We start from the raw sequence: 27,709 nt of genomic DNA on the forward strand, positions 1-27,709 counted from the left end.
GTATTATTTATACTTATTTGGAAATTCACGATCAACCGCCACGTGTAAATTAAATGTAATTGCATTTCTTCATATGCGTAAATCTCATCATTATGATCATGTGAGCTTAACAGGTCACGAAGGCTTTGAGATGCTATCATTAGATGAGATGAGATGCGTAAATCTAAAAAAAAAATATTTAATTAGTTAAGAAATTTCTATAAAACATACTGGGTTTTCGTATTAAATGGGAGCCCAAAAATGAACTCGTCCTGTTAGGCTCTTAAATGCTAAAACTAATTTACGAACTTATTTTTTTAAATTAAATTCCAAGTGCTCTTTTAAAACGTTTCTTTTTGAGAACACAGTTATTATAAGTTTCGATCATCTATATCATCTCAAATGTATTATTTTAGCATTTTATTTTAATAACATATTGTTGTATTATGTTACATAATAGCTGAATGTTACCTACCATTAGGCCTCCAGGTGAAGCCCCTTCAAGTTTTTGGTCGCCTTCGATGGATCGCTCAAGATCTTTTTAGAATAGCTTGAAGGTATGTCCAAACACTATAACAGTAATGTTTAAACCATTCAAAAAGGTAATTGTTTTAATGTAAATTGCAGATCGCTTCGATTGTTCGCTGAAAATATTATAATATAGGTATTGACTTTTAAAATACTGTATATTTATTACTCTTTACTTTTTATTAAACAAATAAGCGGAAGTTTACATAGAAACGAATTGATTTCAGCCGTTAAAAACGCACACTGAATTTTGGCCAGTAAAGACTTGTACCTAATTTAACATAGAGTGAATCAATCTAACTAAATTGTCAGAGTAATAATTGTAATTGATAGAGGGATGTAATAACCCGCGCATTTAATTGATCAGTTATAAATCATCCCATTTTGTCTGTAGTGGTCATAAACGAGACAAAACAAATTTTTTTTTAATAATAATACTCCGAAACGGCGTTAAATCTTTGAATTCCTGATATATTTATCTAATATACTTAATATATTAATTTTATAATATTTTATTGTTAATCGTTTAGACTTAGGTAGATTGGCCAACAGCCATTAGTCAGCTATATTTTGCCGCCAATTTGTCGCTTGACAATATCCTCCTATTGATAAAATGATAACGAATATCAATTGTTTATTATTACTCATTCGTAATTTTGTGTACACGGCTTTGGCGATTCGCGGCATGAATCTTTAGATTTTTAAAGTTTTCAAATATTTATTACTCCATTGAAACACCGGTATGTTGACTTTAGTAATAATTTTTTTCTAAAGTATAGTCTGATAATTACTTTTTATTAAGCCTAAAATGAAAACATTTTAGGAAACTTATATTCACTTGTAGTAAACAGTAAACAAATAAATTGGCTTTGAAATTTGTAAAGCTAACTTTTAATACTATTTACCTACTATGGGTCATTTTTTTGTAGCTTATTGAAAACTAAAAATGGGAGATTTTGATGTACTCAGTTATTGCCGTAAGCTGCGCAGCATGAAACCACCACCGTATGAGTGTCCAGTTGCTGACTGTGATAAAGTATATTCGAGTATGACTGGGTTCCAGTATCATTTAGCTCATATCCAACACTCAAGTCCTATACCACCTTTAGATTTGGATATGCCTGATAAACAAGATTCAGCCGTTATACCAATTGCAAACAATGCCAAAAGTAAAGCATCAGGTACTTAAATATTTTGTTTTTATCATATTAAAACAATTTTGGTTTTAAAATGGTTTAGCTAAAAAAAAGAAAGGACGACGAGTAACGTTCACTTCACTTCCCAGACAAGCGCCTCTTGAAGTTGTCGAACCTGTTACACCCGTACATCTATCAAAGTCACTATGTGAACTAGAAGTTCCTGACAATAAAATTGTCAGATTTAACGTCGATGATCATATACCTATTATATCAAAACTTGATTACTTAAAACAAGGGAAAAAAATCAAAACCCCTAGTAGAGTAAGTTATTACCTAATTAATAATATATTTGTGTGCTTTTGTCATTGAGGCAACGTAGGGTGCTGGGGAAGTTCAAATCCTTCTAAACTCGTTTAGGCTCTAAGAAAAATATCAGTAACCTAAACCATCTAGATGGTTTATCTAAGCTCCGATTGGTAGAGAGTATAGATGTTAAATATAAACAATTTTTTTTTTTAAAAAAACCAAAAACTCATTTTCCGAAAAATGAATAATAACTGATTTATACCCTACTTGGCCTAAGCTCCAAAATTATGATTATAATATTTTTTATTCATTATTTAATAGACAACAGCAATAACTCTTGCATTGTCTAAAAGCAAAGAAGCTGTTCAAAATTTACCACAAGCTGCCTACAACGAAGTCGACAGTTATAATATACTTCAGGCTCCACCTATGCCTAATTCATATATACGGTAATAATCATTCCTTTATCGTTTTAATTATATTCTAAAAATGTGTTCATTTGTACCTACATATTTTTCTATATGTATTAATTTTTCATTTGCATTTTAGATTTATAGAGAAATCTGTAGAAGAGTTGGACACTGAAGTAGAATATGATATGGATGAAGAAGATGCAGCTTGGCTTCAAATTATGAATGAACGTAGAGAATTGGCGGGTTTAACAGGGATATCAATAGAGTCTTTTGAATTGTTAATGGATCGCCTTGAAAAGGAATCATACTTTTTGGTTGTAAGTATTATAGTAATTAGTTTCTATTCTTATTTTTGAAGATAATGTTAATTATAACTTATGTCATTTAATTAGCAAATGAACAAAGAAGTTGATAGTAGTTTAGCTGTAATCGACGATGAAGCCGTTTGTTCAATATGCTTAGATGGTGAATGCCAAAATTCTAATGTTATATTGTTTTGCGACATGTGTAACTTAGCTGTTCATCAAGATTGTTACGGTGTACCATACATACCGGAAGGTCAATGGTTATGCCGGTAAGCAAAATTTGCATAAAAATATTTGTTAATATGTGTTGCACAGGGTATGACATAAAACTCGATCTTAGAGATAAAATGTGATTGTGGCACATCTTATAAAAAGTACCACGGAGTCCAGCGAGTTAAATGATGTTGGTTTAGACACCATAATAAAAATATGAAATCATATTGTTGTAAAAAAAAAACCTCCTTAGCTTTCTATCAAAACTAAAATAATAATTATTTTTCAAATTGTGTTTATTGTCAAGACGATGTCTACATTCTCCTTCGTGCATGGTCGATTGTGTATTATGCCCCAACAACTGTGGGGCGTTCAAGCAAACTGACCGCGGGCTATGGGCACATGTTGTTTGTGCGTTATGGATACCAGAAGTCAGATTTGCAAATACAGTAAGTAACGAGCTTAACTTAAAGTATATTATATACTATTAACAGTTGTTTTGTGTGTATTGTAGGTATTTTTAGAACCGATTGACAGTATCGAAACAATTCCTACGGCCAGATGGAAACTCACTTGTTACATATGTAAGCAACGTGGTGTGGGAGCTTGTATACAGTGTCACAAAACAAGTTGTTACGCAGCTTTTCATGTTACTTGCGCCCAACAAGCTGGTTTATACATGAAAATGGAGACTGTATCAAACGATATGTCTAACATAGGTTAACATACTATATAAATATTTGATTTTTTAACACCTATTTAATCATTTCTGTTATTTTATTCAGAAGACTCAGAACCTGGCACTGTTTTGGTGCAAAAAATAGCATTTTGTGATGCGCATGCGCCATCTGATTATCTAGCAGAAAACCGTAACCGACAGTCTCCAAGTGAAAAAGTAAATAATGCGCGTCGTGTTTTAGCCAAAAAACGTTCTGCTGCCCCTGTAATTTCTATTCCTACAATACCCCCAGAAAGGTAATGTTAATTTTGAAACAAGAGCAATATATATATATTATATACTAATAATACACGTTTTGGTCACAGAGTAACTGAAATATCAAATTTACTATCGGTACCTAAAAAAGGTCAATTTGTACAACGTTTAATTGCTTATTGGACTTTAAAACGACAATTTCGAAATGGAGTACCACTCTTGCGACGTTTACAAACCAGTCAATCATCAAGTGTATCACGAAGAGAAGAACCAGTTGTATCGAGTGGCACCGAAGACGATCTTGTAAGTAGCTTTGGGCCTTATATATATTTTTTTCCCTAATTCCCAAACAAAAATTTAGCCTATCCGCCCGTGCCTAGTAGCATAAAAAAAAAAAAAAGATATATAGCCGGTTTTGAAAAGGATAAGACTCCTATAAATGTATGTTTTAATGGTGATAAAGAATAATATAGTTATTGTTTCTAATTCCTTGTATATATTATTAATTATGATAAAAAAAAAATATATATATTTTTCAGGAAAAATCAGCTTTTTTTGTTTAAATAAATGAACAATTTATTTATATACAATGAAAAACAATGCATTAATAATAAAATTACATTTTTAGGTTGAATTGTATCGACAATTAAAATATTGGCAAGCTCTCCGTCAAGATTTGGAAAGGGTTCGCTTGTTATGTGAACTTATACGTAAAAGGGAGCGCACTAAAAAAGAATTGATCAGAGTGTGAGTAAATGTTTACAAAGAATGCTGAGTAATTGTAGTATTACAGTTTATAACATTAAAAACAATTTTTACAGTCATGAAAAATACACAATGAAATCATTATGGCCTTTTAACGCTTTCTTACACACAGTACTCAAACAGTTGGTTGCAAAGGATACTGGTCAGATATTCATTGAACCCGTTGATCAGGACGAGGTACCTGATTATGGTGAAATAGTTAAAAATCCAATGGATCTACAAACAATGGGAACTAAAATAAATAATTCTGAATATAGTACTTTTGAAGATTTTGAAAGCGATTTTAACCTGATGATTTCAAATTGTTTAGCATACAATTCTAAAGAAACAATATTCTATAAAGCCGGAATAAAAATGAGAGATCAAGTAAGACTTCTTGTTACTAAAAACTGCATTTTATTAATTAATTATAACTGTCATATTTGTGTATACAAATTATTTGGATTATTGTATATATTATAACTTTATTAAAGGGAGGAACGGTTTTAAGAACTGCCAAACGAGATCTCAAACTTTTAGAATTAGAACCAAATTCAATATTGTTGACTGATCCCAATAAAAAAGGTTGTGAAACAACTGCATCTATCTCAACACCAAAAAAATCTGAGGAAATCAAAGACGAAAAAGGTATAGAATTTGATAGTGAATTAAAAGAAATATGTAATCCATCCAACACGATGGGGGATGATGATCGAATGTGTAAACTTTTACAACTCGCTGACAAGTGTCGGGGAGGACGACAGTCTAAGCGGGCCCGCATGATCAAAACTGAATTGACAAAACTAAAAGTAAAAATAGATTCAGAAACCAAAAACAAAGAAATTGGTAATACTAGACGTTGAACATGTATTGAACATTTATTTGATACATTTTCTGTTCTTTTTTTTTATAGTCGAGTTAGAAGAATCAAGTGATGGAAACCATCAAAATACTGAAACAGAGAAAACAAGTACCAAACGTAATAAGAAGGCAGTTGTACAACAATCAATAGAAAGCTTTATTTTCAAAAAACCAGATACTCCCTCAAAGTCTGAATCAACAACACTCATGTAATTATCAATATTAGTATTATTATTTTTTATTTTAATAATAACTACTTTTATATATGTATGTATTTCTTCTATAGAACTCCTCGAAACTCTTCTAGAAAAAAAGCGTCCACTGATATAACAGCTACGCCCCCTCAAATAAGACGTACTAGACAATCTACAAATCTTGAGAGTTTCAAAGAATACCGTTCAAGTATATTTTATACATAATACTAGGAAGTGCAAATAATCTTTGTATAATACTTGTTGTATTTTGATTTTTAGGCAAAAAGACAGATACCGAAGATGAGTCGCCATCCGATGAAGAGTCTAGTTACCTAGATTATTCAGATTCCGAATCAAACTCTAGTAGTACAAGTGAAGGGAGTAGCAGCGGATCGTCTTCTGATGGATCGGGCAGTTCATCTAGCAGTTCTTCTTCAGACTCTGAGTTAGAAAAAGAATCCAAGAAAAGAGGAACACAAGATGATTTTGCTCAATTACAATTAGTCTGGGCCAAATGTAGAGGTTATCCGTGGTATCCGGCACTGGTAATACAACAGTTTTAATTTTTTGTTTTAAAAAAAATAATTGTAGCATAGATTTCTATTTTTTTGTTTTTAGATAATTGATCCCAATATGCCAGCAGGACATTTGCATAACGGCATACCAGTCCCTAGTCCACCATTGGAAGTATTAAACTTGGCTAGCAACTATAAAGAATTAGTATACTTAGTATTGTTCTTTGATGCAAAACGTACCTGGTAAGTGAAAATATATTATTGTTCAGAATGTAGATCACTAAGATAAGTTCAACAATTTTACATTTACTGTTGTTTTGATAGGCAATGGTTACCTCGCAACAAACTAGAGCCACTTGGTGTTACTCAAGAATTGGATGACATAAAACTGACAGAATCAAAAAAACCTGCCGATCGTAAATCAGTCCGTAAAGCCTATATGGAAGCTCTTGTTTATAAAACTGACCCGATGATACCATCATCTTCTAGTTTGAGACGTTCTAGTAAAAGTTAGAATATAATACAATAAATTGTTAAACTAATTTTTTAGTTTTTATACTATACTGTAAAATAATTATATTTGTTAAACCAAGTGACTTTTTTTTTATGTATTTTTTTATGAGTAGTATAATGCTTTCTTTGACACCTTTGTTTTTAAATGTTTTAATTATTATATTTATATGTACATACAACTACTATAAAGATACACCATAAAAATTATTCTTAAATTTAAAAACACTGATTAAAATTTGTGTAATTCTAAAAAACCAATTTTAAAAAACGTATGCCTAGTTATTAAATATTTATGAGTACTGATTAATCTTTATTAGTAAATTGCTTTTAATAAGATACACTTAAACTACTATTTAATTACTGTGAAAACTTTCTACCTATATTATTTAATCAATATTACTCTAAAATCTAGATGGCCGTAATACATTTTGTGTGAATGTTTTCTATGGTTGAATTATATTAGAGATGTGAAATGAATCTATTATATAGTTTCTATAATTATATAAATTACATTATTAACTTCAGCGAGTTCGGCAGAGATTATGTCCCAATTAATTAACAAACCACTTGCTAAAAATCGATAATGAAACTGGATTTCTCAAAGTGTTAATGAAAGTTTTCTATTTTGTTTATAGGTAATACTTAACAGATATTTAAAATTGCTAAAGATGTATTTAACCCTTAAACAATTTTTTAATTTTATTGTTTTAAACAGTTTTTTAAAAAATTACTTCTTTCCTTAGACATGAAAAAAATGTATAAATCCTTAATCCTACTATATACACGACACAATTATTGTCACGGTTAGGAATAAATGTATTAGTCGGGAAACTTTTAGGCATTTTCTCCTTTTGTAAGGGACACTTCCAATGTTCGTAAATAATTACATAATACACTTATATTATTGATTTATTGGACCCATATATCATTAATGGACCAACCAGGGTTTATAGAATCAATAATTTTGCATAACCCAGCATTAGATTCCTTCTTTTAAATTTATAATAAAGATCTTTATTACATTTTTATAATATATATAGATTTATATTATATCTATACATTTTTTAAAGTTATTATAAGTAAATCTTTATTTCAGATACCATTAATCATTACTAAATCATTGAAATCGTATTATTATAAAACTGCCTTTATTTCCCTCTATGAATAATAATTTTGGAGAAAAAAAAACATTTTTAAACAAAAAATTAATATAAATATATTATACAATTATTTTCCAATGAATAGAATTTAGACTTGAAAAATTTGTTACCTAAATCCTAATGTCGACTAGTCAGTTGTCTTATCAGTTATCACATCAAGTTATTGTTAGCAACAAGGTGGGTTTATCAATCCACCTTGGTTAGCAAACAGGTTTATTATCTCTCTGGTTATACGATTTTAATAATATATTAGTATATAGATATAAAAAGATATCTCGTTTCTATCATCAATTAGTGTTTAGTCACTCAGTGTGTTTAGCTTAACATTACTTTAGCTGTTAGCACTTATTTATTATTTCTGATTTCTGCCTGGAATACCGAATAGTGCTAAGTCATTAATGAATTGAATTAAAATTTTTAAATTTAATATTCCTATTCCGAAATTAGATGATTGATCTTTTACTAATTTTTTCATCCAACGTCAATTAGATTTTTAAAATTTAACAGTCAATAAAACTGTCCTCATAATGCATAGCACTGTAGTAAAATTTTCATCAACTCTGAGTAAAACCGACCCAATTAGCGTTCCAGTAATAATTGTTGGACAAGAAAAACATTTGTCGAATTTGTCATACAGTACAGTCAAATGCAAATTAGAACCTCGAGTGAACGAACAAGTAATAATGTTTTAATGACTTACACAATGGATACAACAGCTATATTGAGATTATAACATATTCTAGACTTTCAAGTCTGCCATATCTGTCTTGAACCCTTGTCCGACTGACTCTTGTCCACTTTTCTTAAATACGGCCACAATAGCAGCCGTCTCCAACAGCCGTAGCCGACACAACTCATCAGCTCAACCTCACATGTTGACAAAGTTAATTAAGACTCATTCAGCTGGTTACGATGAATGTATTGTGGTTAGTACATTGCATTTATTATTGTTACTGTCTATTTAAATATTTATATGTATTTACTAAAAACTGTGCAGATTGTATGTGAGCGCCGAGATATGTTTGCATCTGGTTGTGCTGCGGCTAGAGCATTCTATGATTATTGCCGTAAAACTAAAGTGGTTAATGGTAAATTGAAAGAACAAAAAAAATCTACGGTAACTGTAACTGTAGAGTTTGTTATTGTTTCTGATGATATTGGTAACAGCACCATCGATAAAGAAGAGATGGCAACTCTGGAAAGAATAGCGAATGCTATTAAAATGACTACTCGAATTGTTGATACTCCATGCAATGATATGAATGTCAGCCACTTTTTAGATGTAAATTTAAAAAAAAGAAAAGGTTGAATAAAATACTTAAAATCCTATTAATTGTAATTATCATTTAAGGAAATAAAACAAGTAGGTGCTGACCTAAGCATAGTTCCTACCATTATAAGCGGTGAAGAATTAAAGAAGAAAGGACTTGGTGGAATATACGGTGTGGGTAAAGCCTCTTCTGTTGGGCCAGCCCTAGCTGTTTTGTCATACTTTCCGCCTGGGGCCACTGAAACAATTGCATGGGTCGGAAAAGGAATTGTCTACGATACCGGAGGCCTTAGTATTAAGGGAAAGGTATACACTACATTAGTTTTAAATAATATAATTTCCACTATTTTGTATAAAAATGTCTTATATCCACAGACTTCTATGCCGGGAATGAAACGAGATTGTGCCGGGGCAGCTGCTATTTTAGGAGCATTTCATGCAATGGTTAAATCTGGTTTTAAACAAAACCTCCACGCTATATTTTGTTTAGCTGAAAATTCGGTTGGACCCAATTCAACTCGTCCAGATGATATACATACACTTTATTCGGGAAGGTGCGTTTATTGATTAATTTAAATACATATAATTAATCTCTGTCATGGATATTTATTAAGAGCAACATATAGGCAATATCTGAGAAAAAGCGGTTTTAACAAATTTTGACCATGTTGATTTATTTTCAGGTTAATTTGTATAAGCTTCATGATAATATTTTAATACTGTATATAATTTTTCCTACCAGTAATAGCCATTTTGAATGTGAAAAATGACTATATTGGAAAAACGATGAAACCGTAATTTTCCTTCTCCAAAAAAAAAAAAATTATCAAAATCATACTTTTCTCTTTGTATTTTATGAATAATTATTCCTGTGATGCATGTTTTTGAGCAAAAATGAGAGAGACCGGGACTCTTAACCCTTTATCATGCGTGCGATTTCCAGTCACACTTCAATAAAGTGTGACTTAGGTAAACTTTTCACGTTTGTCACATAATTATATTATGTGACTGGGGTGAATTTTTACCTCACGTGTGTTACCAAGGGTTTAACAAAGATTGATAATTTTTAAATAATTTATTTTATTTCTAGAACTGTTGAAATTAATAACACTGATGCTGAAGGACGTCTTGTTCTGTCGGATGGTGTTGTGTATGCATCTAGAGACCTTCATGCAAAAATTATTCTTGACATGGCCACTTTAACTGGAGCACAAGTAACATCAATTGTTGTTTTTGATTTTTAAAATGTGTATTAACTTTTTCAAATTGCTTAGGCTATAAGTACAGGCAAATATCACGCGGCCGTAATGTCAAACTCTGAACAATGGGAGAAACGTGCAGTATCTTCAGGTCTCATATCTGGTGATTTAACATTTCCATTGGTCTACTGCCCAGAACTCCATTTTTGTGAATTTTCATCAGCAGTTGCAGACATGAAAAACTCTGTAGCCGTAAGCCTATTTATTTTGTAATTTGATCAATTGTTAATTTGATTATTAACTAGTAATTTGTTTTCAGGATCGTTTTAATGCTACATCATCGTGTGCTGGACTTTTTATAGCTGCTCATTTAGGATTTGAAACTGCCAATCAATGGATTCATGTGGACATAGCTGGTCCTGCGCATTATGTAAATTAAATTTTCTATTAAAATTTTAATTTTTACGTAAACCGTTAATATTTGTACTTTTAATTTAGGGTGAAAGGGCAACCGGGTATGGTGTTGCTCTGTTGGCTGCTATGTTTGCCAATCATTCAAGTGATAAGCTTTTACAATCGGTTTCTAGCTATATTCAATGCTCAAAATAAGCTTGATATTAATTACAGTAAAAAAAAATTATTTTTATAATACTTATATGAATTTATTTAATACCAACCATCATTATTTTTCCAATAAATTTTATAAACTCATTTTTAATTATTTTTTGAAAGTGCCATAAACTTTAATAAAAATTGTAATACTTACCTAATAATATTTTAAATAAAAATACCCTAGAGTAAAATTAAGTTTTACTTTATTTCATCTGATATACATAATTGATGTGGAAAATAGTTAATAATTAAATAAGAGGTAACAATAATACAAATTTTGAATATTTTAAATATCACAATCACATAATAAATTCATATGTTTATCAAGTTAAATATTAGTAACAAGTAAAAAACTTAATAATATTCTCATAATTAATTGACGGCAATTACTAACGTTTTCATTACCTTTTTATGGCTTCATCTTTAAAATAGGAAATACTTAAGACTAATATTTCAATAGAATATTATATTTTTAAACCAAATACCATGTTCAAAAATTGTTCGTAATGTATAGTTATATAACCATCTTGATCAGTATCGTATTGACGGAATGCAGCTGTTAACGTCTGAAATCATGCAAAACCCAAAATAAAGCGAGGGTATATTTTTTTAAATTATAATTATGTATAGTTTATTATGAAATAAAGTAATATTTACATGTAACACAACACAACATTGTATAAAATCATCAAATAGTATAGTACCACGTCCGAATCTATCAAATTTCTTGAGCATAACTGATACGACTGTCTCACTGAGTCTGTACCCAAATGAAGTCAACGCGTCTTTTAGCTCTACGACATTGATATTACCCGAGCCATCGCGGTCAAATGATCGAAAACATGCTTGCCAGTCGGTAACATACTTCCAAAGCGCCCCAAAGTCATCAAAGGAAACTGTTCCTCTGTTGTGTTTGTCGAACATACTAATCATTAGACGTACTGTTTCTGGGTTGAACGGCGTCCATGTACCGTTGGACAGTGCCATCTGCAGTTCATCAGCCGAAATAAAACCACTTCGATCTTTGTCCACCCTGCATAATATATAATATTTTTTATATTAGCTAAATACTAAGTTTTATGCTACGATTTACTATACTCTATAACTAACTTTTGGAATACGTCCCATAGGAATTCCCTGGACGGCATCGGTGACGTGAAGTTGGCCATTTTAATAGAATTAAAACTATATTGAAAACACTTCAAAGTCTAATAAAAAAATATACGACACTCATGACTCACGTTTACAACGATAATCGAGAAATATTTATCATTTAGGGGCATAAGTCATAACTCATAACACATTTGTAGCAGATAACAATTTTGTTTTCAAATACCGAAAACTGATAACGATACGATGATATTAGGCTTTCATTATAGTATTTACATTTATCGTGGCAAAAGTATGTCTGCAACTTATGATAACCGCGAAATGGCCGTCTGTTTTTTTCGGGTGGCCTTATATTTCTTACGGGAGGAAACAGGCAACCATATTGTAAAAATTGATAACAAAAGTGCTGACATACCTATTACATTAGTTGTTCGATAATCAGTAAACATTAACAATAACCAAACGGTCTTCCCAAATCCTAATTCCGTATTTGACGTTTAAACACTCAAGATTTCTGATCCGTCGCGTTGTTCGATAATGATAATTATTAATGGATCAAGTATTGTGAACTCTTAAACATAGCTCACACTTAAGTCTACAACCGTTATCGTTATTAGTCATGTTTGACTTTATCTCTAAAAATGGAAAATAAGTATTGTTGGATAATACTCGCATACCTGACTAATAACTATTGTTGTTGCCAAGGCGCGTGGAATGGAAATTTATCTAGAACAGAATCGCCTAAAAACGAAACGGCTACTGAAAACATCTTCGAACAATATGTACCCTCTGGTCCTCTGGTCAAATGTTCCTTTCTGTAAGATTTCTCCTTTACAGTTTACTTATGCTATATTTGCTAAACAATTTTTAATACCTCTTCGGTTTTAGACCGATGGAATTCCTAGAATGTGAAATTCCAGAAGATTTCGAGGGAAACAAAACGGCAAGAGACGAATCAGGACCAGGCGGCTGTGTTAAAGTAACTCGTCATAATAAAAACTATAACAATACAATATCTATACTTCGGAACCATAAAAATGAATGTCATATTATACCAACTTTTCACAAAAGCATTAATTATCAAGCATTATGCTCTTATGAGGAATTACACTATTTCAACCCCTCTTATAAAATATATACTTCAACGGAAATCCAATCATATACGGTTTGATGCAAAAATGCAATAACCTGAAAATTACCATTTCTTGCTTTACATTTTTTTTGTTCCGACGTACAGATATTACATTTAACAAAATTATTATTTACAGTATGGAGGGGGTTATAGATATGAAGACGTAGAAAGAGCTATGGCACAATGTGTCGTCCTACCAGGAATTGAATGTCACGGACCCAAGACGTTCTATAAAGATGGGTTTCCTTGCGTAAAGTATATATATGACATTTTTTTAAACATTAAAACATTTCTTACTTTCCTTTTTTTTCTAGATACAATAATTATTATTTCCTCACTACCCTTTTGTATTCCATTCTACTCGGATTCCTTGGCATGGATAGATTTTGTTTGGGACAAACCGGTACTGCTGTTGGAAAATTGTTAACTCTAGGCGGTGGTGGAATATGGTGGATTGTCGATGTAATACTCTTAGTCACTAATCAGTTATTACCAGAGGACGGCAGCAATTGGAATAATTATGTATAAAAGTACTATATTTGTAAAATTGAATTTGATTTACACAATAAAATAAAGTAACACATAACAGTTTTCATTTATTTGTCTCAAAAACTTTTACAGCTTTAATTTTATCTTGTTCTGTTTTAATCCAGTTATCCCGATTATGTCTAAATCCTCCCAAGTCTAATTTTGAAGCTATTATTGAACCAAAAGGAGTAGCATTAAGTTGAGACTCGTGTTTTAAAAATTCTGTCATTATGTTAATGCGCTGTTTTGAATCTGCTACTTTCCATAAGCAATCAAAAGCACGTGAACCACTCTTTGATGCTGCCAATGTTGTGTAATAGCCCTTGAAAAAAAGAAAGAAAATATATTTTCAGTTTTAAACTTCAGTAACATTATATTACTTTCAATTTCCATATCATTTTCTCGCGGCTTCTTTCTCCAATAAAATTACTTTCAAAATAAGCATTGGCTAAGTAACTTCCTTTAACGTCACAAAATATATAAATAAGACGCTCTGTATCCAGATTGATTAAATTATTTACGGTCTAAAACAAAAAATTGAAAATAAATGTTTTGTTATTTTACTAAAAGTTTTCAAAAATATAAAAATTGCCATTTTTTTAGCGATTTTGGTTAATGCAATGAAACTATACCTACCAATATTAAAAAAAATATCTATACAGTATCCTAATTATTAAAAACAATTACCTTTATAGGTTTATTAAATTTTAGTAAATTTTGAACTATTAAAGATCCATGCATGTGAATTGGAAGTTCTTTAATAGAATTGTCATAGTTGTCTGTTGATTTTAATCCAAGAATTAGTAAAACTGTCATGCCGTCATCAGTTTCTTCTTTACAATTCAATGTTTCACACAATGTCTAGAAAAATATACACCTATAATATATCTATTTCTGAACACAAGAAGAAATTGGTCTAAAATTATAATATTATTTTAAAGTAACAAAATTTAAAAAACTTACTACCAAATAATTTTTTTTTTTAGTTTTTCTTTTAACAAAAAAAAATATTTGAGATTTAATCAAAATATTATGAAAAAAATTTCATAATTTTTGGTTAAAATTTGTAATTTTTATAAGAGACCAAAGTAGAAATATGCAATTTATTTTTATTTTTTATCTTCGAAATTCAAGATGTGGTTCTGAAGAACTTATGTTTTTACTTATTTTTATTGAACTATATTACTAGTATTTTTTTTACCTTTGCGAACAAAGCTTGTTTACATTTCAACCGTAAACAAGTATTAGAAAGTTCTAACAATACTCCTGTATAGCCTAAACTCAATACTTTAGACATCTTTTCATTTAGTTGATCAAATATGGCTTCAAACTAAGAAAACAATTATAAATAAAAATATGTAAATAGAAATGTAGCGGTGGGATGATAAAATACTTGATTATTATCTGTTGTTCTGGATAAAATCTTTTGAACACTAAAATTTCCATTACGATGAATCACTAAATCTGAGAGTTTTCCATCAAAATATGTCTCATAAATAGATTTGTTTAGCTTCTCTGGTGATTCAGAAATTATGACATCTAACAATCTATAAAAAAATACTTTTGAAAACCAACTGAACATTTTTTTTACTATAACAGCTTTTTATACCTAGCAAGTGAGCTATTTTCAAGAACTTGTAAAATTGAAATGGCTTCATTTATTGGAAAATTTGTAGTCATTACTTTATCAATTAAAGCTTTTAACCTTTTTTTCGATATAAAAGCTATACATCGTAACAGTACTTGTAGAAGTCCTGATGTAATATCATTGGTAGGCATTTCTAAAAAAATAAAATAATAACCATTAGGTATACCTAACCTTATATTTTCGATTTTTATATTAATAGGAATAACTTGCCTGAAAATTGATTTGTATTAATTATGTGATCAGCATATTTTTTTAATAATTGCCTATTATCTTTGGTAGTTTCAAACTCGTCAGATTTTTGATGAGGCGTTTTGGAACTTAAATACGGGCGTCCACATAAGCAAGCCATACAACTACGTATAATATGATTGGCATAGGTATCCCAGACAAATTCATCCAAATTATTCAATACAAATTTGCATAGTTTATTAACCCAGTTCACATAGATTTCTTTTTTTGAATTACATTCATCTTTTATAGTCTTAAAAATATACAATAACATTATTAAATATTATACATTTTAAAGGCTAATGTGATATATATATATATATTTTTAAAAACATACATGTATTCGACTAGTAGCGACGTGAAGTAATTGCTGAAGAACGTGGCTAGCAAACTGGTCACTACAAATTGGTCTCAAGTCCTTTTCAAAAGTATTTATTAGCTTAAATACTGTTTCATCACTGGCCTCAGGCAGTAAGTTGTCAACAATACGTGAAACTACCTGATTGCTACAGTAATTAATTTCATTGCCATCCAGCTGTCTAAAGACATTATCTACAAATAAACCTAGGAAGAAAAAATATTTTTTGTTACTCAACATTATTTATTAAAAACTGTAAGCTATAACTTATTAATATTAAGTATTTAAATACTTTAAGAATATTACGTTTATCTTCCACGCTTTCGAAATTTTCATTTGATACTTTGAGAATATTTAAAAAATATTGAAAATCATCATCTTGAATTTGAAAACCATGACCAAATTTTCCTCGTTTAGAATATTTCATAGCATGTTGGTAACATGACATACGTTTCTTTTTATGCTTTTTTGCATTTACAGATGACTGTGAATCCATGGTTAATTTTCTTTTTTATTTTATCTATTACCTACACAACTGGAAAATTTTGTAGATACAAAAAAGTATAAGATATACTATAACTTAAGAAATGTCAAATATATACTGTTTAATGTTAATGTAACACTAAAACAAACTGTATTGTTTAAGTTTTAAAGTTATCTATAGTTATACTAATATGTCAAGAACTTGACACTTCAAAATAAAATACTCTATAAATTATATATATATATATATATATAATTATAGTTATATATTGTATCAAGTATTTTAAAAATGTCAAGTTGTAAAATACACGTGCTGAATAATGATGCCTGATTATGAGCGTTATCATATGATATTATCACAAAACATTTATTTTAAATAATATTTATATAGCCTATGCCTACCAACACAAACTATAAAAATTAATTTAGGCTTTGTTATTAAATAATAAATATAGTTTATACATAATTAATCTTTAATAAGAATTTGTAACTAATGATGTACTTGAATTCAATTTTAAATATTTTTTATAAAATAAAATAATTTTAATATTCGATAATCGATGTTATTCTATTGACATTATTTAATATTTACTAAATCTTAATGTTATCACCATTCCGAAATCATAACATAATAATATATTTTGATAAGTGTCTCCACAGTGTCGTTGCAACTTGTAAGCTTTTGATCTTAATATAATTTGTGTTTTTAGTGTTTAAAATTTGAACTTGGCAATTTCAAAATTTTTTTAATTACAAATTATCTACTTTGAATTTTTTTTTTCAATCATTAATGGTAATTTCTAACAACTAGTATATTGTGTAATGTTTAACGGTTCACTTGTATTAGTTATGAAAATCATTTTAATTCTAAGTGTATGAACTAAGTACTAAGATAGTAGACATTGGTGTGGAATGTTTAATTTTTGATAAAAATGTACATTGCCGGACACTCCTTTTTGTATTATTTTTCATGCTAATTTTAAACCTGTAATTTATTTAGCTGCGGGCTCACCTTAATATGTTAAATTATGTGTATAATTTCTGGAAACTATAAAATAACATATTATAAAATGTACATTAATTATATTTTATAGGCTTTTGGATCCTGTCTTCAGTCAAAATTACAATCACTGATATGTGTTTTACATTTATGACATCGAGATTTGATATATTTTTATAACATTGATTGGATTAAATATTTATCATCATGCCTCATCATTATGGTCCTGAACTTTCTATGCAAATTCGTCCTGAAAAGCGGCTAACAAAAGATGCCATGGAAAGATATCTACGTGATAGGAATGATTTAGTTTTAGTTATTCTTCATGCTAAAGTAGCACAAAAATCATATGGTAACGAAAAACGCTTTTTCTGCCCACCGCCATGTGTGTATTTATTTGGCAATGGTTGGAGTTTGCGTCAACAGCAGCTTATGAGAGAAGGTGTGACAGAACCCAATTCTCAAATGAGTGCATTCATCGGTATCGGAAGTGCGGATCAAGATTTACAGCCACTTGATCTTAACAATAATAAACAGTATTGCGCTGCCAAAACATTGTTTATATCTGATTCTGACAAGCGCAAACATTTTATGCTCATGGTTCGGATGTTTTATAATAACGGGTACGATATTGGGACGTTTCACAGTAAAAGAATTAAAGTTATATCCAAACCTTCGAAAAAGAAACAATCGTTAAAAAATGCAGACTTATGTATTGCTAGTGGAACAAAAGTGGCATTATTTAATAGGCTTCGGTCTCAAACAGTGAGCACACGTTATTTACATGTTGAAAACGGAACTTTTCACGCTAGCTCAACTCAATGGGGAGCTTTCATAATTTATTTATTAGATGACGACGAAAGTGAAAGTGAAGAATTTAATGTTAGAGACGGTTATATTCATTATGGCAGCACAGTAAAGTTGGTATGCAGTGTAACTGGAATGGCTTTACCACGATTAGTCATCAGAAAAGTAGACAAGCAAACCGCGTTACTGGAAGCCGATGATCCCGTTTCACAACTTCACAAATGTGCGTTCTATATGAAAGACACCGATCACATGTATTTGTGTTTAGCACAAGAACGTATCACAAATTTCCAAGGTACAGCTTGTCCTAAGAGTCCAAACAAAGAAATGATTAACGATGGAGCTTGTTGGACTATAATTAGTACGGACAAAGCCGAATATCAATTCTATGAAGGAATGGGACCTGTAAACTCTCCAATAACACCAGTTCCGGTAGTACACGGGTTAAATACTAATGGGGGAGGAGATGTCACTATGTTGGAATTGAGTGGTGAAAACTTTACACCTCACTTACAAGTTTGGTTTGGAAATGTTGAATCTGAAACCATGTTTCGTTGTCAAGAAAGCATGATAGCAGTCGTTCCTGATATATCTTCATTCAGAGGAGACTGGTCATGGGTAAAACATTTAACACAGGTGCCTGTATCACTAGTAAGAAACGATGGAATTATTTATGCTACTGGTTTGACATTTACATACACTCCTGAGCCAGGACCAAGAAATCGCGTTACACACGCTAATGAAATAATGAGAACACCGAATTCAAATCATAATTATTCTCTTTCACACATATTGAGTTGATATCTAGAAAAAATTATTATAGTTTCATAAATGACTGATCAATTTGTTGTCAAATGTAATATTAGTAATAATTTTAAGGATATTATTTTATTTTTGATTAAATTTTTATTCAATTGAAAAATGATTGCTCAAATCAAATTAAATGTTGTACATTCTATATTTATACATGTATTATATTTTGAATTATTTATGTTTTCTCTTAAATAAATGTCACACGTCCTATTTTTATTTATTATTTAATTATCTCTGCGCAATTTCTGTGATTAAAGTACTAGTATAAATATATAGAATTGTGAACTGATTATCTTCCAATCAATTCTTAACTTATAGTTAATGTTTGCGCAAACTGTCATTTCCAAAAGTGAATGTACCAAGGTTATAATATTTTCTAGCCATTAAGAATTGTTCTCAACAGAATAATATGAACTAATTGGATAAGAAATTGAAAAGATAAGTTTTATACTTCTTTAAAAATGATTTAATCGGTTCAATATTTTAAAAATGTTGAATTCATATTTTCTTAATAATGTGAAAACGCATTAAAATACATCCTAAGCATCAAACAATATTAACGGTACTAATCATTAGAACAACTATAATTTTCTTTGATGTTACAAAAGCAGTTATTCCTTTGTTAATTCAAGCAATTTTATTAATCACCCGAAGAATAAACAACAAACTTTTTTTCATCTATAGAAAAATATTTAGTTAATATATTAATATATTATTGTATTTAAAATAATTTATAGTTTTTTCGTTTTAAATAAAAACCAAAAAGGAAAAAAATACTTGGGACCGAGTTAGTACAAATTCTTTAATCAATAATTAAAAATTAATTCTGATCAATGGACTAATTGATGAAGATATTAATATTATAATAGTACCTAATGAAATGTTATTGTAAATACAGAAAAATCATACCTTTTTATGTTTTAAACTACACATCCGAGCTAAAAACTAGTTTCACTTTTAAATAAACAACAATTAATGACAATTCCAAATATATTATAATACATTTTTTTTTTCATCAAATAAATAATTTACTAAAAATTAATACTACACGAGTAGTTGTGCTATTGATAATTTAATATTTCAATAGATAAATATTTGTCTATTTAAGTGTTTTCATTAATTAAAATTAATTATTAAAAAAAACAAAAAAGAATAATAATTAACAGTTTAAAAATAATAAATGGTCATCATTAATTAAATCCTCCTCCATAGTTGTTGTTTGATGTAGCATCTTGGAATCCATAATTACCAGTATATCCAGGTGGAGGGTTGTTCATATTAGGCATTTGTGCAGAAACAGGTTGGGACATGTAAGTTGGTTGATGTTGACTAGGTTGGGTTGGTTGTTGGCTGCCATTACTATCGCCCCATCTACTAACTCTTTCACGACCTGTTGGTATGGCCCCATTATTGTTATTGTTGTTTGCTACTGGGGTAGTCGACAAATTATATCCACTGCGACCTCCTTGATTTCCACTTGAGTAACTGCCCCGACTTGCAATTTGAGAACTACCAGTATATCCGCTTCGACTACCTCCTCTGTTAGTGTAAGTTCCACGGTTACCTCCACCACCGTAACCTCCTCTACTGCCGCGATCTTGACCACCACGTGATCGATTGTTGGGCCCACCCCGATTGCGGTTAGAACGATCCACTAAAACATAAAAAAAAATACAATGCAGCTGATAAACGCACTACATACATAAACATTCTACATACTTCTTCCAAAAACTCCAGCAGCAGCCATTTCAGCAAGTTCAAAAAGTTTAGGATTAACTACTTGGTTGGCTTCTTGAAGCACAGATATAAGATCTTTAGCTTGACGGGCATTGTTGGGTGTAACAAAAGTAAAAGCTGTTCCAGTGCGACTAGAACGACCTGTTCTGCCAATACGATGAACATAGTCTTCGGAAGAATTTGGATAATCATAATTAATCACGTACTTGACATCATCCACATCTAATTTATTAATAAAATATTTAATTTCAATAAAGTGCAAAATTACTTACATATATAGATATATATATATATATATATACAGCTTTTTTTTATACCTGCATGTGTTTATAAAATATATTGTTAATGTGCTTGCTTATCAAAATAAAGTAATAACTAAACAAACTAAACAAATTGAAGACATACAGCACACTGCCATCCAAACTAAAAGGAAACAATTTACTGCTTGTTTCTAATTTGAGCAAGAAATTTTCATTTTTTTATCACAACCGAAAATAATGAATAAAGAAATTAAGGCTTGTCCACACTAACAAACAAAACCATGAAAAAACAATGTGTAGCAACTGATATACATCAAAGTACATTCACCACTAGAAATCTAAAATGTTGCATTTTACCAGCATGGAGAGACTTCGAAATATTAATCTTTCTATTTAAAAAATCAAAATTTTTTTTTTTTTTAAATATAAGTTATTTGTGTGTAAGTGTCACCAAAAAATAATGACTGATCGTTAAACAGTTTTCAATTACGAGTTGATATGCATTATTATATTATTTAACCTTACAATTCCAGTTATATCCAGCTATATACCGAAGAAACAAAAAGAAAATTTTCGTAAATTTTACAGTGTCTAAGAAATGAAAATGTTTATCAACAGGTTTGATAAGTTTTCACACATGCATGATTCATTGCATGATGATTATGTGAAATATGAGAATTCTAGGAAAAGTTATAGTTCTTAAAATAGGTTTAGATTGGTTCATAGCATATTTAATTTGTTAATATGTAGTATGTTATTTCGACCTAAAACCTTCAAATATATTTAGCAAAAGATAGATCCTATAAAATTAATGTATTTATATACTATTTATTATATTTTCATAAGGCTGTGTTTAGAGCATGATGTCCATGTCACCATGACATAGTGTTTTAATAATTGATATTTTTAGTGCATTTATGTTAAACTTACAAAAATTACAAATATATATATATACATAATGTGCTAAAGTTTTATACATTTATAATTAAAATGTAGAGTAACTCAGCTTCAAAAATAAGCGTAGAAAAAGAAAAAATGTATTTAATCCATACTAAATTGGACAAAAGAAGTACCTAAAAAATAACCAGACTGATTGACATAGAATCAAATAATTCAGATGCCTTATTATTTATTTCAATATGAAGGAGCACATTTTACTAATTATAATGGTATTATAAATAGAGATACGGAAGTAATTCCAGCCAAATTATTAGCACATTATTTTTTCTAATTATTAAAATTTTTTTTTTTTTTTTAGTTTTAATTTTCACTCAAGTATTTTCTTTGAGAACTAATGCAGGAGTTAAGTAAATTTATTTGACTATCTATTAGTTTCAAAAAGAATAAAGCATTTTATTTTATATTTGTTTTCACAAAATAAGTGATGAACCTAGTTAAAACATATCACACAAGAGTTTCAAAAGTGACAAGTCAAAAAATCTTAATTTTTAGTTATCACCATAGTAAGACTTGGGTTAACAGTCCTCAAAACATGAAATAATTATATTGCATAAATTTTTTCTTTTACCTATAGAATTTGAAAGAAAAAAATATATTAGTTATGTAAATGCTTTTTGATATGCTCACTAAACAGTTTTTAGAATTTTTCTCAAAACATTATTTTAGACTTGTGTCACTTTTGAAATACGCATGTGCGATAAGATAATAAAATAAAATAAATACGTTATCGTAATAGTATACATAATATTTTTTTTTAAAGATCCACATTGCTGTGCAAAACGTCCACAAACATATTCACTCGGTCGGTATATTGAAACATCAGAGAAATGCTTGTTGCAATATATACATTAGCATGTACATAAACCCATATAATTGACAAACATTTGCTAATTTTTTGCACGGCAGTGTGGTGCTTAATAATAAAGAATAAAATTTGGCCAGAATTAATTTTTGAACTCCTGATTATAAAGTTGACTGTACCTTAGATCGTTTACTACGGATTTGCTGCATCTCTTCATAGGTCATGAGTACAACAATATTCTAAGACTATGTGACTTATACTTACAGCAGCCTATAACCTAACAAGCAAGGCTAATTGCAGGTAGCCTATGGAATAGATAATAGTACTCACTCTTGTGCATTTTTTTTAAAAAAGATTTAGACTGATGGCTCTCAAATTCTAGTAAACGATCTATTACTTATATTATAATACAGCTAAATACAGCAGTAAGTATAAACATAAATAGACAACATTAATGTAACAGTAAGAAACGCTATATTATACTCGCTTTTCTGTATTTAAAGATTAAAATAATTATGAAATCCAAAAATAATAGTTAGTGTTGCCGATCTATGATGTTTTATGTGTTTAATCCCTCCAATACCGTATTGATTTGTACATTTTTTGTGAGACTTAAATCACTTAAGAAGAATTTTTCATTTAAATATTAATTTTATAATAAAACTCTTTTCAAAATAGTTTCAAAGTAATATATGACTTCATAGTATTACGTTTTTTATAAGAAATAAGAATAAATTGAACTACATTAAGCCCATCATAAACAGTATCAGATATTAATAAATAATAACCTACAACAAAATAATATTTCAAGATATTGCTCCTTCACATTATGTTTATATTACTCCTCGGTGCCTATCGAGAATGTCTATTTCAACAGATTTATATTTACAGTAGAAACCCAATTATCCGAATGATGACCGTAGTGTGTATACCTGAATAAAAGTCTTATTTCAACCTAATTAATAATATAGCACTAAAATTGGAATTATCAGTATGACCCTAAAGATTTCCCTTAGTATTATAATAAACCAATTTCAGATAATTAAGATTCTACTGATTCTTTTTCATAAGGTCAATTGGTATAACATAGCCTTAGTTTATTAAGTTTTGGGCTGATGTAATTGCAGTTAGATTATTTACAAGCAAACTGTATCATAATATGCTTAAACCTCAAAAAATCGGTTAATTTTTTTTAACAGTCTTGCATTTATGTACATGTCATTTTATTGTTAAAAAAATAATTATCATAACAAGATCAAAACACCAGCCCTACATTTTATATGTATAGTAATCATCCTTGAGTTTGACATCAAGAAATAACACAAAAGGAAAAAAATAGGCTATATTATATTACGTGCCTCGAAAATCATCCGACGAGCTCTGTTTTCTTTGACATTAACCCGAACGGCTGAGTGAGTAGATACAAGATCATCGAAGGCATCGATACATTAACAACCAGTCTGGAATCTTGGTTCCACTCTTGAATTTGCTTTCTCTACCGCAACTTACCCAAACCACGCGCAGCTACATCAGTGGCAACCAAAATGTTTGCTTGACCTGAGCGGAACTGATTCAATGTGTGGTCACGTTCATTTTGAGACTTATTACCATGTATTCCTATAGATCTCCACCTATATTTTGTGAATATTTTTTAGAACTGTAATGCAATAATTAACATCTGTTAGTTCTTACCCATTGCGGTTAACTGATTTCACAATATTATCAACAGAGCGTTTGGTTTCAACAAAAATTATAGTCTTGTTTTCAGGTTGTGAGAATATATCAGTCAATAAAGCGAACAACCTAAATATTAAAAACAAGATTTAAACAAATATTTATATATATATATTCAGCTAATAAAAAAATTTCAATTATTACTTTTGTTCTTTTTCATAATCATCACAGACATCAACTACTTGCGATATATTATGATTGGCAGATAAGTTGAGAGATCCCACATTCACTTGTACATAATCAACTAAAAATTCTTCAGCTAAATTCTTTACTTCCTGAGGCCATGTAGCAGACCACATTAAAACTTGACGGTCAGGCTATATTAAAAATATTTTTTAAAAAAAACATTTAAACTCCAGCTTATAATTTGTTATAAAATTTAATCTCATTCTTACTCTAATCTGTTCAATGATTTTACGTATTTGTGGCTCAAAACCCATGTCTAACATACGATCTGCTTCATCTAATACTAAATAAGTACAACGTTTTAAATTTGTAGTATTTCTTTCCAAAAAGTCAATAAGTCGGCCTGGTGTAGCAATAACAATTTCAACACCACGATCTAAATCATCTGCTTGAGGCCCTTTAGGAGCACCACCGAACACACACGTATTTCGTACAAAAGTTGATGTTCCAAATGCATTAGCGACCTGTTGAATTTGCTGAGCCAGTTCTCGTGTAGGCGCTAAAACTAAGGCAATTGGACCATCATAACGCAGGAGACGAGGCTGATTATTTATATGTAATATTGCTGGCAGTATATACTAAAAAAGTAAAAACAAAAAAACATAACTTAATTTACAATGCAAGTATATGTTACTAACTGATTTTTATAATTATAAACTGAAAATGTTTTAAAATATATTTTATAGATAAGTCTAAACTAACAGAACAATGTAATTACTTACAGCAAGAGTTTTTCCAGATCCAGTTTGAGCTATTCCAACCATGTTTCTACCACTCAATGCAATAGGCCAACTCACAGCTTGGATTGGTGTTGGTTGACTAAATCCTTGTTTTCTTTTATTATATATTTACAATTAATAATATATATTTATACATAAAATAGTGAATATATTATATTTTATATGGGGTTTACCAACTTACTTTACTTCATTTAAAACGTAGTCTGGTAAAATTACTTCATGGAAGTTCATAATAGGATCTGGTACATTACTACCAATATATGAAATTTCTTTTTCTTTGACATAGCTTTCCACTTCTTGTTTAGAACTATAAAAGAAAACAAATTATAATTAAGTAGTAAAAGTATTTAAAATAATAATATAATTACGAATAAAAACATACCGGTTTAAAACCAATGGATGCGGTGTATAAAAATTTTTTTGGAATGGTTGTAAAGTTTCACTCTCCCATCTTGGTTTACGTAAGGCTCCGCCAGGTTGCTTGTTACTGAAGCTATTACCACTTGCTCCTACAGGTCCACCTCTTCTATATCCATCACTGCTTCCACCACCACGACTGCTGAAACCAGATCCACGGCTGCCGTAACTTCCACCTCTGCTACCACCACTACCTCTTGAAGCTCCACGATTTCCACCACCATAGCTTGCACGTCTCATTGGACTACTAAATTTCTACACAGAACTACATAGTTTAAATGTTTTTGATTGATAAATTTTATTTTGAATCATTAAATATAGACACTACTACCGATTGATAATTACTTGTAAATAATACATATATTTATACTCACACAAATACTCAAGTACCCAGGAGTTTAAATTAATACTTGGGTAACAAACACGTGTTGTCTTAAATAATTCACAGATTTTCACTAATTATCCAAGTGAGAAAGAATTCTAATACTTGAGAATTCATAACGTATAATACATACAAATTAAATAGTTTATCAACCAGTGGTGTCTTTTAAAAAATAATAAAGTTGAAAACATATTAGTATTGAAAAACAATGCATGAAAGAATAAAAAGTTTTTGAAATTTTGTACAAGGAATAAAAAATACTGTTGTATATTAATTTGTTTTTAAATAAAGAACTTTAGGCATTTAAATTGCTCACAAGTACGTCTGCACAATTAGAAATTTAAAAAAAACTAGTGAAGTTATAAAGATAGCTTTTCCGACCTATACTTCAGTTATTCTTTTGTAAATTTCAATGGGGGTACATGTTTTAAAAATTTTTTAAATACAATAATTTTATCAACATGTAAATCTTATGTACCTTGGATGTTACATATTAAGGAGTGAAATCGGGGCATTGCTTTACAATTATAAGGTTAAGAAAAGTACTAGAGTTGTGAATTAGCCGATTGTAAATATCGACCAATATCTATACTAGCTGGAATATTGGATATTAGTTTCTTAATAAAAACAGTATATACAAATAAAATTAATACAAATTAATTGTATTCTATTTCATAATGATAAATGATTTAAATTTTAATTAAAATCTATTTCAATTAACTGACAACGCAATATCAATTGATAAACAAACTTCAGAATTGAATATGCTCAATGCAATATTATGTCTATTTAGTACTTTATCAGATTATTGAAAAACAAAAATGAATGATAAAAACCATTTTTTCAACTATCTCACATACATTTTAAAATTATTCATTATGAAAATAGTTAATAGAAAATCTGTACTTACAACAAGATGTCGAAGGTGTAAATGTGAAATTGAGTTTTCGATAATACTTATTTCTTTAGACTCAAAGGTGTTGAAAAGTACCAAATACTAATAATATTTGTAAATTATAACACCTCTAATAGGTATGGTGGCTAAATAACATAAGTCATAAGACTAAAAGTAGGTACTGAAGATAACGATATAATTATAACATAAATTGTAAACTATATCATACTACACAAAATACATTCGTCACTAAAGTTATCTATAAAAGTAACATAATTTATAATATTATATTGTATAATGACGGGAGACCGCTTCGGTTTTACAGGTAAGCGCAATGCAATAATAATATATAAAGGGAGAAATTAATAAAAAAAAAAAATGTGTAATATAATTTATAATATAATATTTTGACTTTAGTATAGACAGTCAGACGAGACGATTCACCATAGTCTGGACTCTAGAAAACGGGTGACGCCAACATATTATGTGGTAAACATGGTATCGGACATTTCATATATAAACTCCTTGAGGTTGTTTCAAAATATGGTTACAATACGGAACACAGACACATTTTAATTTTTCATTGGACAGTAATATATAATAA

The 27,709-nt window shown here is 29.6% G+C and overlaps 7 protein-coding genes across 9 annotated transcripts; 4 read left to right on the forward strand and 3 right to left on the reverse strand.

The window, feature by feature from the left end:
* Nucleotides 1-1,142: 1,142 nt before the first annotated feature.
* Nucleotides 1,143-6,860, forward strand: LOC126847428 (peregrin). 2 transcript variants are annotated; one of them, XM_050587643.1, is made up of 18 exons: nucleotides 1,143-1,247; nucleotides 1,437-1,676; nucleotides 1,747-1,967; nucleotides 2,274-2,401; nucleotides 2,502-2,682; nucleotides 2,758-2,939; nucleotides 3,191-3,332; nucleotides 3,398-3,602; nucleotides 3,669-3,858; nucleotides 3,928-4,120; nucleotides 4,446-4,564; nucleotides 4,639-4,948; nucleotides 5,056-5,407; nucleotides 5,475-5,631; nucleotides 5,709-5,824; nucleotides 5,896-6,161; nucleotides 6,235-6,374; nucleotides 6,456-6,860. In XM_050587643.1, the coding sequence occupies exons 2-18, from the start codon at nucleotides 1,454-1,456 to the stop codon at nucleotides 6,643-6,645; spliced, it is 3,315 nt and encodes a 1,104-aa protein (XP_050443600.1). In that variant the 5' UTR covers nucleotides 1,143-1,247; nucleotides 1,437-1,453; the 3' UTR covers nucleotides 6,646-6,860. The 2 variants fall into 2 exon arrangements, with proteins under 2 accessions (XP_050443600.1, XP_050443601.1); XM_050587644.1 differs by having other exon boundaries at nucleotides 3,672-3,858.
* Nucleotides 6,861-8,109: 1,249 nt separating this feature from the next.
* On the forward strand, nucleotides 8,110-11,558 carry LOC126847430 (probable aminopeptidase NPEPL1). Its single transcript, XM_050587646.1, has 9 exons — nucleotides 8,110-8,481; nucleotides 8,548-8,730; nucleotides 8,802-9,086; nucleotides 9,156-9,380; nucleotides 9,450-9,628; nucleotides 10,165-10,288; nucleotides 10,349-10,525; nucleotides 10,593-10,703; nucleotides 10,772-11,558. Exons 1-9 carry the CDS (start codon nucleotides 8,332-8,334, stop codon nucleotides 10,880-10,882), a joined length of 1,545 nt encoding a protein of 514 aa, XP_050443603.1. The 5' UTR covers nucleotides 8,110-8,331; the 3' UTR covers nucleotides 10,883-11,558.
* On the reverse strand, nucleotides 11,124-12,200 carry LOC126847433 (programmed cell death protein 6). Its single transcript, XM_050587648.1, has 3 exons — nucleotides 11,996-12,200; nucleotides 11,543-11,918; nucleotides 11,124-11,451 (listed from the first exon to the last, which is right to left on the reverse strand). The coding sequence occupies exons 1-3, from the start codon at nucleotides 12,052-12,054 to the stop codon at nucleotides 11,350-11,352; spliced, it is 537 nt and encodes a 178-aa protein (XP_050443605.1). The 5' UTR covers nucleotides 12,055-12,200; the 3' UTR covers nucleotides 11,124-11,349.
* Nucleotides 12,201-12,406: 206 nt separating this feature from the next.
* On the forward strand, nucleotides 12,407-13,715 carry LOC126847432 (TM2 domain-containing protein CG11103). The gene is made up of 4 exons (XM_050587647.1): nucleotides 12,407-12,812; nucleotides 12,884-12,974; nucleotides 13,264-13,382; nucleotides 13,442-13,715. Exons 1-4 carry the CDS (start codon nucleotides 12,637-12,639, stop codon nucleotides 13,653-13,655), a joined length of 600 nt encoding a protein of 199 aa, XP_050443604.1. The 5' UTR covers nucleotides 12,407-12,636; the 3' UTR covers nucleotides 13,656-13,715.
* On the reverse strand, nucleotides 13,698-16,583 carry LOC126847429 (uncharacterized). The gene is made up of 9 exons (XM_050587645.1): nucleotides 16,196-16,583; nucleotides 15,869-16,095; nucleotides 15,514-15,784; nucleotides 15,265-15,436; nucleotides 15,049-15,202; nucleotides 14,857-14,985; nucleotides 14,343-14,516; nucleotides 14,036-14,179; nucleotides 13,698-13,977 (listed from the first exon to the last, which is right to left on the reverse strand). The coding sequence occupies exons 1-9, from the start codon at nucleotides 16,383-16,385 to the stop codon at nucleotides 13,720-13,722; spliced, it is 1,719 nt and encodes a 572-aa protein (XP_050443602.1). The 5' UTR covers nucleotides 16,386-16,583; the 3' UTR covers nucleotides 13,698-13,719.
* A 469-nt stretch (nucleotides 16,584-17,052) lies between these two features.
* Nucleotides 17,053-19,177, forward strand: LOC126842204 (suppressor of hairless protein-like). The gene is made up of 2 exons (XM_050579093.1): nucleotides 17,053-17,165; nucleotides 17,467-19,177. The coding sequence occupies exon 2, from the start codon at nucleotides 17,580-17,582 to the stop codon at nucleotides 18,978-18,980; it is 1,401 nt and encodes a 466-aa protein (XP_050435050.1). The 5' UTR covers nucleotides 17,053-17,165; nucleotides 17,467-17,579; the 3' UTR covers nucleotides 18,981-19,177.
* Nucleotides 19,178-19,777: 600 nt separating this feature from the next.
* On the reverse strand, nucleotides 19,778-27,557 carry LOC126838460 (uncharacterized). 2 transcript variants are annotated; one of them, XM_050572880.1, is made up of 10 exons: nucleotides 27,121-27,557; nucleotides 25,794-26,083; nucleotides 25,593-25,718; nucleotides 25,394-25,505; nucleotides 24,881-25,249; nucleotides 24,630-24,802; nucleotides 24,444-24,554; nucleotides 24,261-24,382; nucleotides 20,712-20,951; nucleotides 19,778-20,646 (listed from the first exon to the last, which is right to left on the reverse strand). In XM_050572880.1, the coding sequence occupies exons 2-10, from the start codon at nucleotides 26,066-26,068 to the stop codon at nucleotides 20,183-20,185; spliced, it is 1,992 nt and encodes a 663-aa protein (XP_050428837.1). In that variant the 5' UTR covers nucleotides 26,069-26,083; nucleotides 27,121-27,557; the 3' UTR covers nucleotides 19,778-20,182. The 2 variants fall into 2 exon arrangements, with proteins under 2 accessions (XP_050428837.1, XP_050428848.1); XM_050572891.1 differs by having other exon boundaries at nucleotides 25,794-26,093.
* Nucleotides 27,558-27,709: the final 152 nt, after the last annotated feature.

This window comes from Adelges cooleyi, unplaced genomic scaffold (assembly GCF_023614345.1).
Source record: "Adelges cooleyi isolate 19-005CV unplaced genomic scaffold, UGA_ACOO_1.1 ACOO_flye_CR_arks_rails_tigmint_CR_PRNA_108, whole genome shotgun sequence".
Lineage (NCBI taxonomy): Eukaryota > Metazoa > Arthropoda > Insecta > Hemiptera > Adelgidae > Adelges > Adelges cooleyi.

What these genes read in the sequence shown, in the direction of transcription:
- LOC126847428 (XM_050587643.1), top strand. Translation starts at nt 1,454, where the DNA reads ATGGGAGATTTTGATGTACTCAGTTATTGCCGTAAGCTGCGCAGCATG. An exon ending in GAAGGTCAATGGTTATGCCG is followed by an intron (nt 2,940 to 3,190) that starts GTAAGCAAAATT and finishes TTTATTGTCAAG; the next exon opens with ACGATGTCTACATTCTCCTT. An exon ending in GTGGCACCGAAGACGATCTT is followed by an intron (nt 4,121 to 4,445) that starts GTAAGTAGCTTT and finishes TTACATTTTTAG; the next exon opens with GTTGAATTGTATCGACAATT.
- LOC126847430 (XM_050587646.1), top strand. Translation starts at nt 8,332, where the DNA reads ATGCATAGCACTGTAGTAAAATTTTCATCAACTCTGAGTAAAACCGAC. An exon ending in GCCTTAGTATTAAGGGAAAG is followed by an intron (nt 9,381 to 9,449) that starts GTATACACTACA and finishes TTATATCCACAG; the next exon opens with ACTTCTATGCCGGGAATGAA. An exon ending in CCACTTTAACTGGAGCACAA is followed by an intron (nt 10,289 to 10,348) that starts GTAACATCAATT and finishes CAAATTGCTTAG; the next exon opens with GCTATAAGTACAGGCAAATA.
- LOC126847433 (XM_050587648.1), bottom strand. Translation starts at nt 12,054, where the DNA reads ATGGCCAACTTCACGTCACCGATGCCGTCCAGGGAATTCCTATGGGAC. An exon ending in CTATGGGACGTATTCCAAAA is followed by an intron (nt 11,919 to 11,995) that starts GTTAGTTATAGA and finishes TATATTATGCAG; the next exon opens with GGTGGACAAAGATCGAAGTG. An exon ending in AATGTTGTGTTGTGTTACAT is followed by an intron (nt 11,452 to 11,542) that starts GTAAATATTACT and finishes GCATGATTTCAG; the next exon opens with ACGTTAACAGCTGCATTCCG.
- LOC126847432 (XM_050587647.1), top strand. Translation starts at nt 12,637, where the DNA reads ATGGAAAATAAGTATTGTTGGATAATACTCGCATACCTGACTAATAAC. An exon ending in GACCAGGCGGCTGTGTTAAA is followed by an intron (nt 12,975 to 13,263) that starts GTAACTCGTCAT and finishes TATTATTTACAG; the next exon opens with TATGGAGGGGGTTATAGATA. An exon ending in GATGGGTTTCCTTGCGTAAA is followed by an intron (nt 13,383 to 13,441) that starts GTATATATATGA and finishes TTTTTTTTCTAG; the next exon opens with ATACAATAATTATTATTTCC.
- LOC126847429 (XM_050587645.1), bottom strand. Translation starts at nt 16,385, where the DNA reads ATGGATTCACAGTCATCTGTAAATGCAAAAAAGCATAAAAAGAAACGT. An exon ending in TCGCTACTAGTCGAATACAT is followed by an intron (nt 15,785 to 15,868) that starts GTATGTTTTTAA and finishes TATATTTTTAAG; the next exon opens with ACTATAAAAGATGAATGTAA. An exon ending in GAACAACAGATAATAATCAA is followed by an intron (nt 14,986 to 15,048) that starts GTATTTTATCAT and finishes TTGTTTTCTTAG; the next exon opens with TTTGAAGCCATATTTGATCA.
- LOC126842204 (XM_050579093.1), top strand. Translation starts at nt 17,580, where the DNA reads ATGCCTCATCATTATGGTCCTGAACTTTCTATGCAAATTCGTCCTGAA.
- LOC126838460 (XM_050572880.1), bottom strand. Translation starts at nt 26,068, where the DNA reads ATGAGACGTGCAAGCTATGGTGGTGGAAATCGTGGAGCTTCAAGAGGT. An exon ending in GATCTGGAAAAACTCTTGCT is followed by an intron (nt 25,250 to 25,393) that starts GTAAGTAATTAC and finishes TTACTTTTTTAG; the next exon opens with TATATACTGCCAGCAATATT. An exon ending in TGTAGCTGCGCGTGGTTTGG is followed by an intron (nt 20,952 to 24,260) that starts GTAAGTTGCGGT and finishes TTAATAAATTAG; the next exon opens with ATGTGGATGATGTCAAGTAC.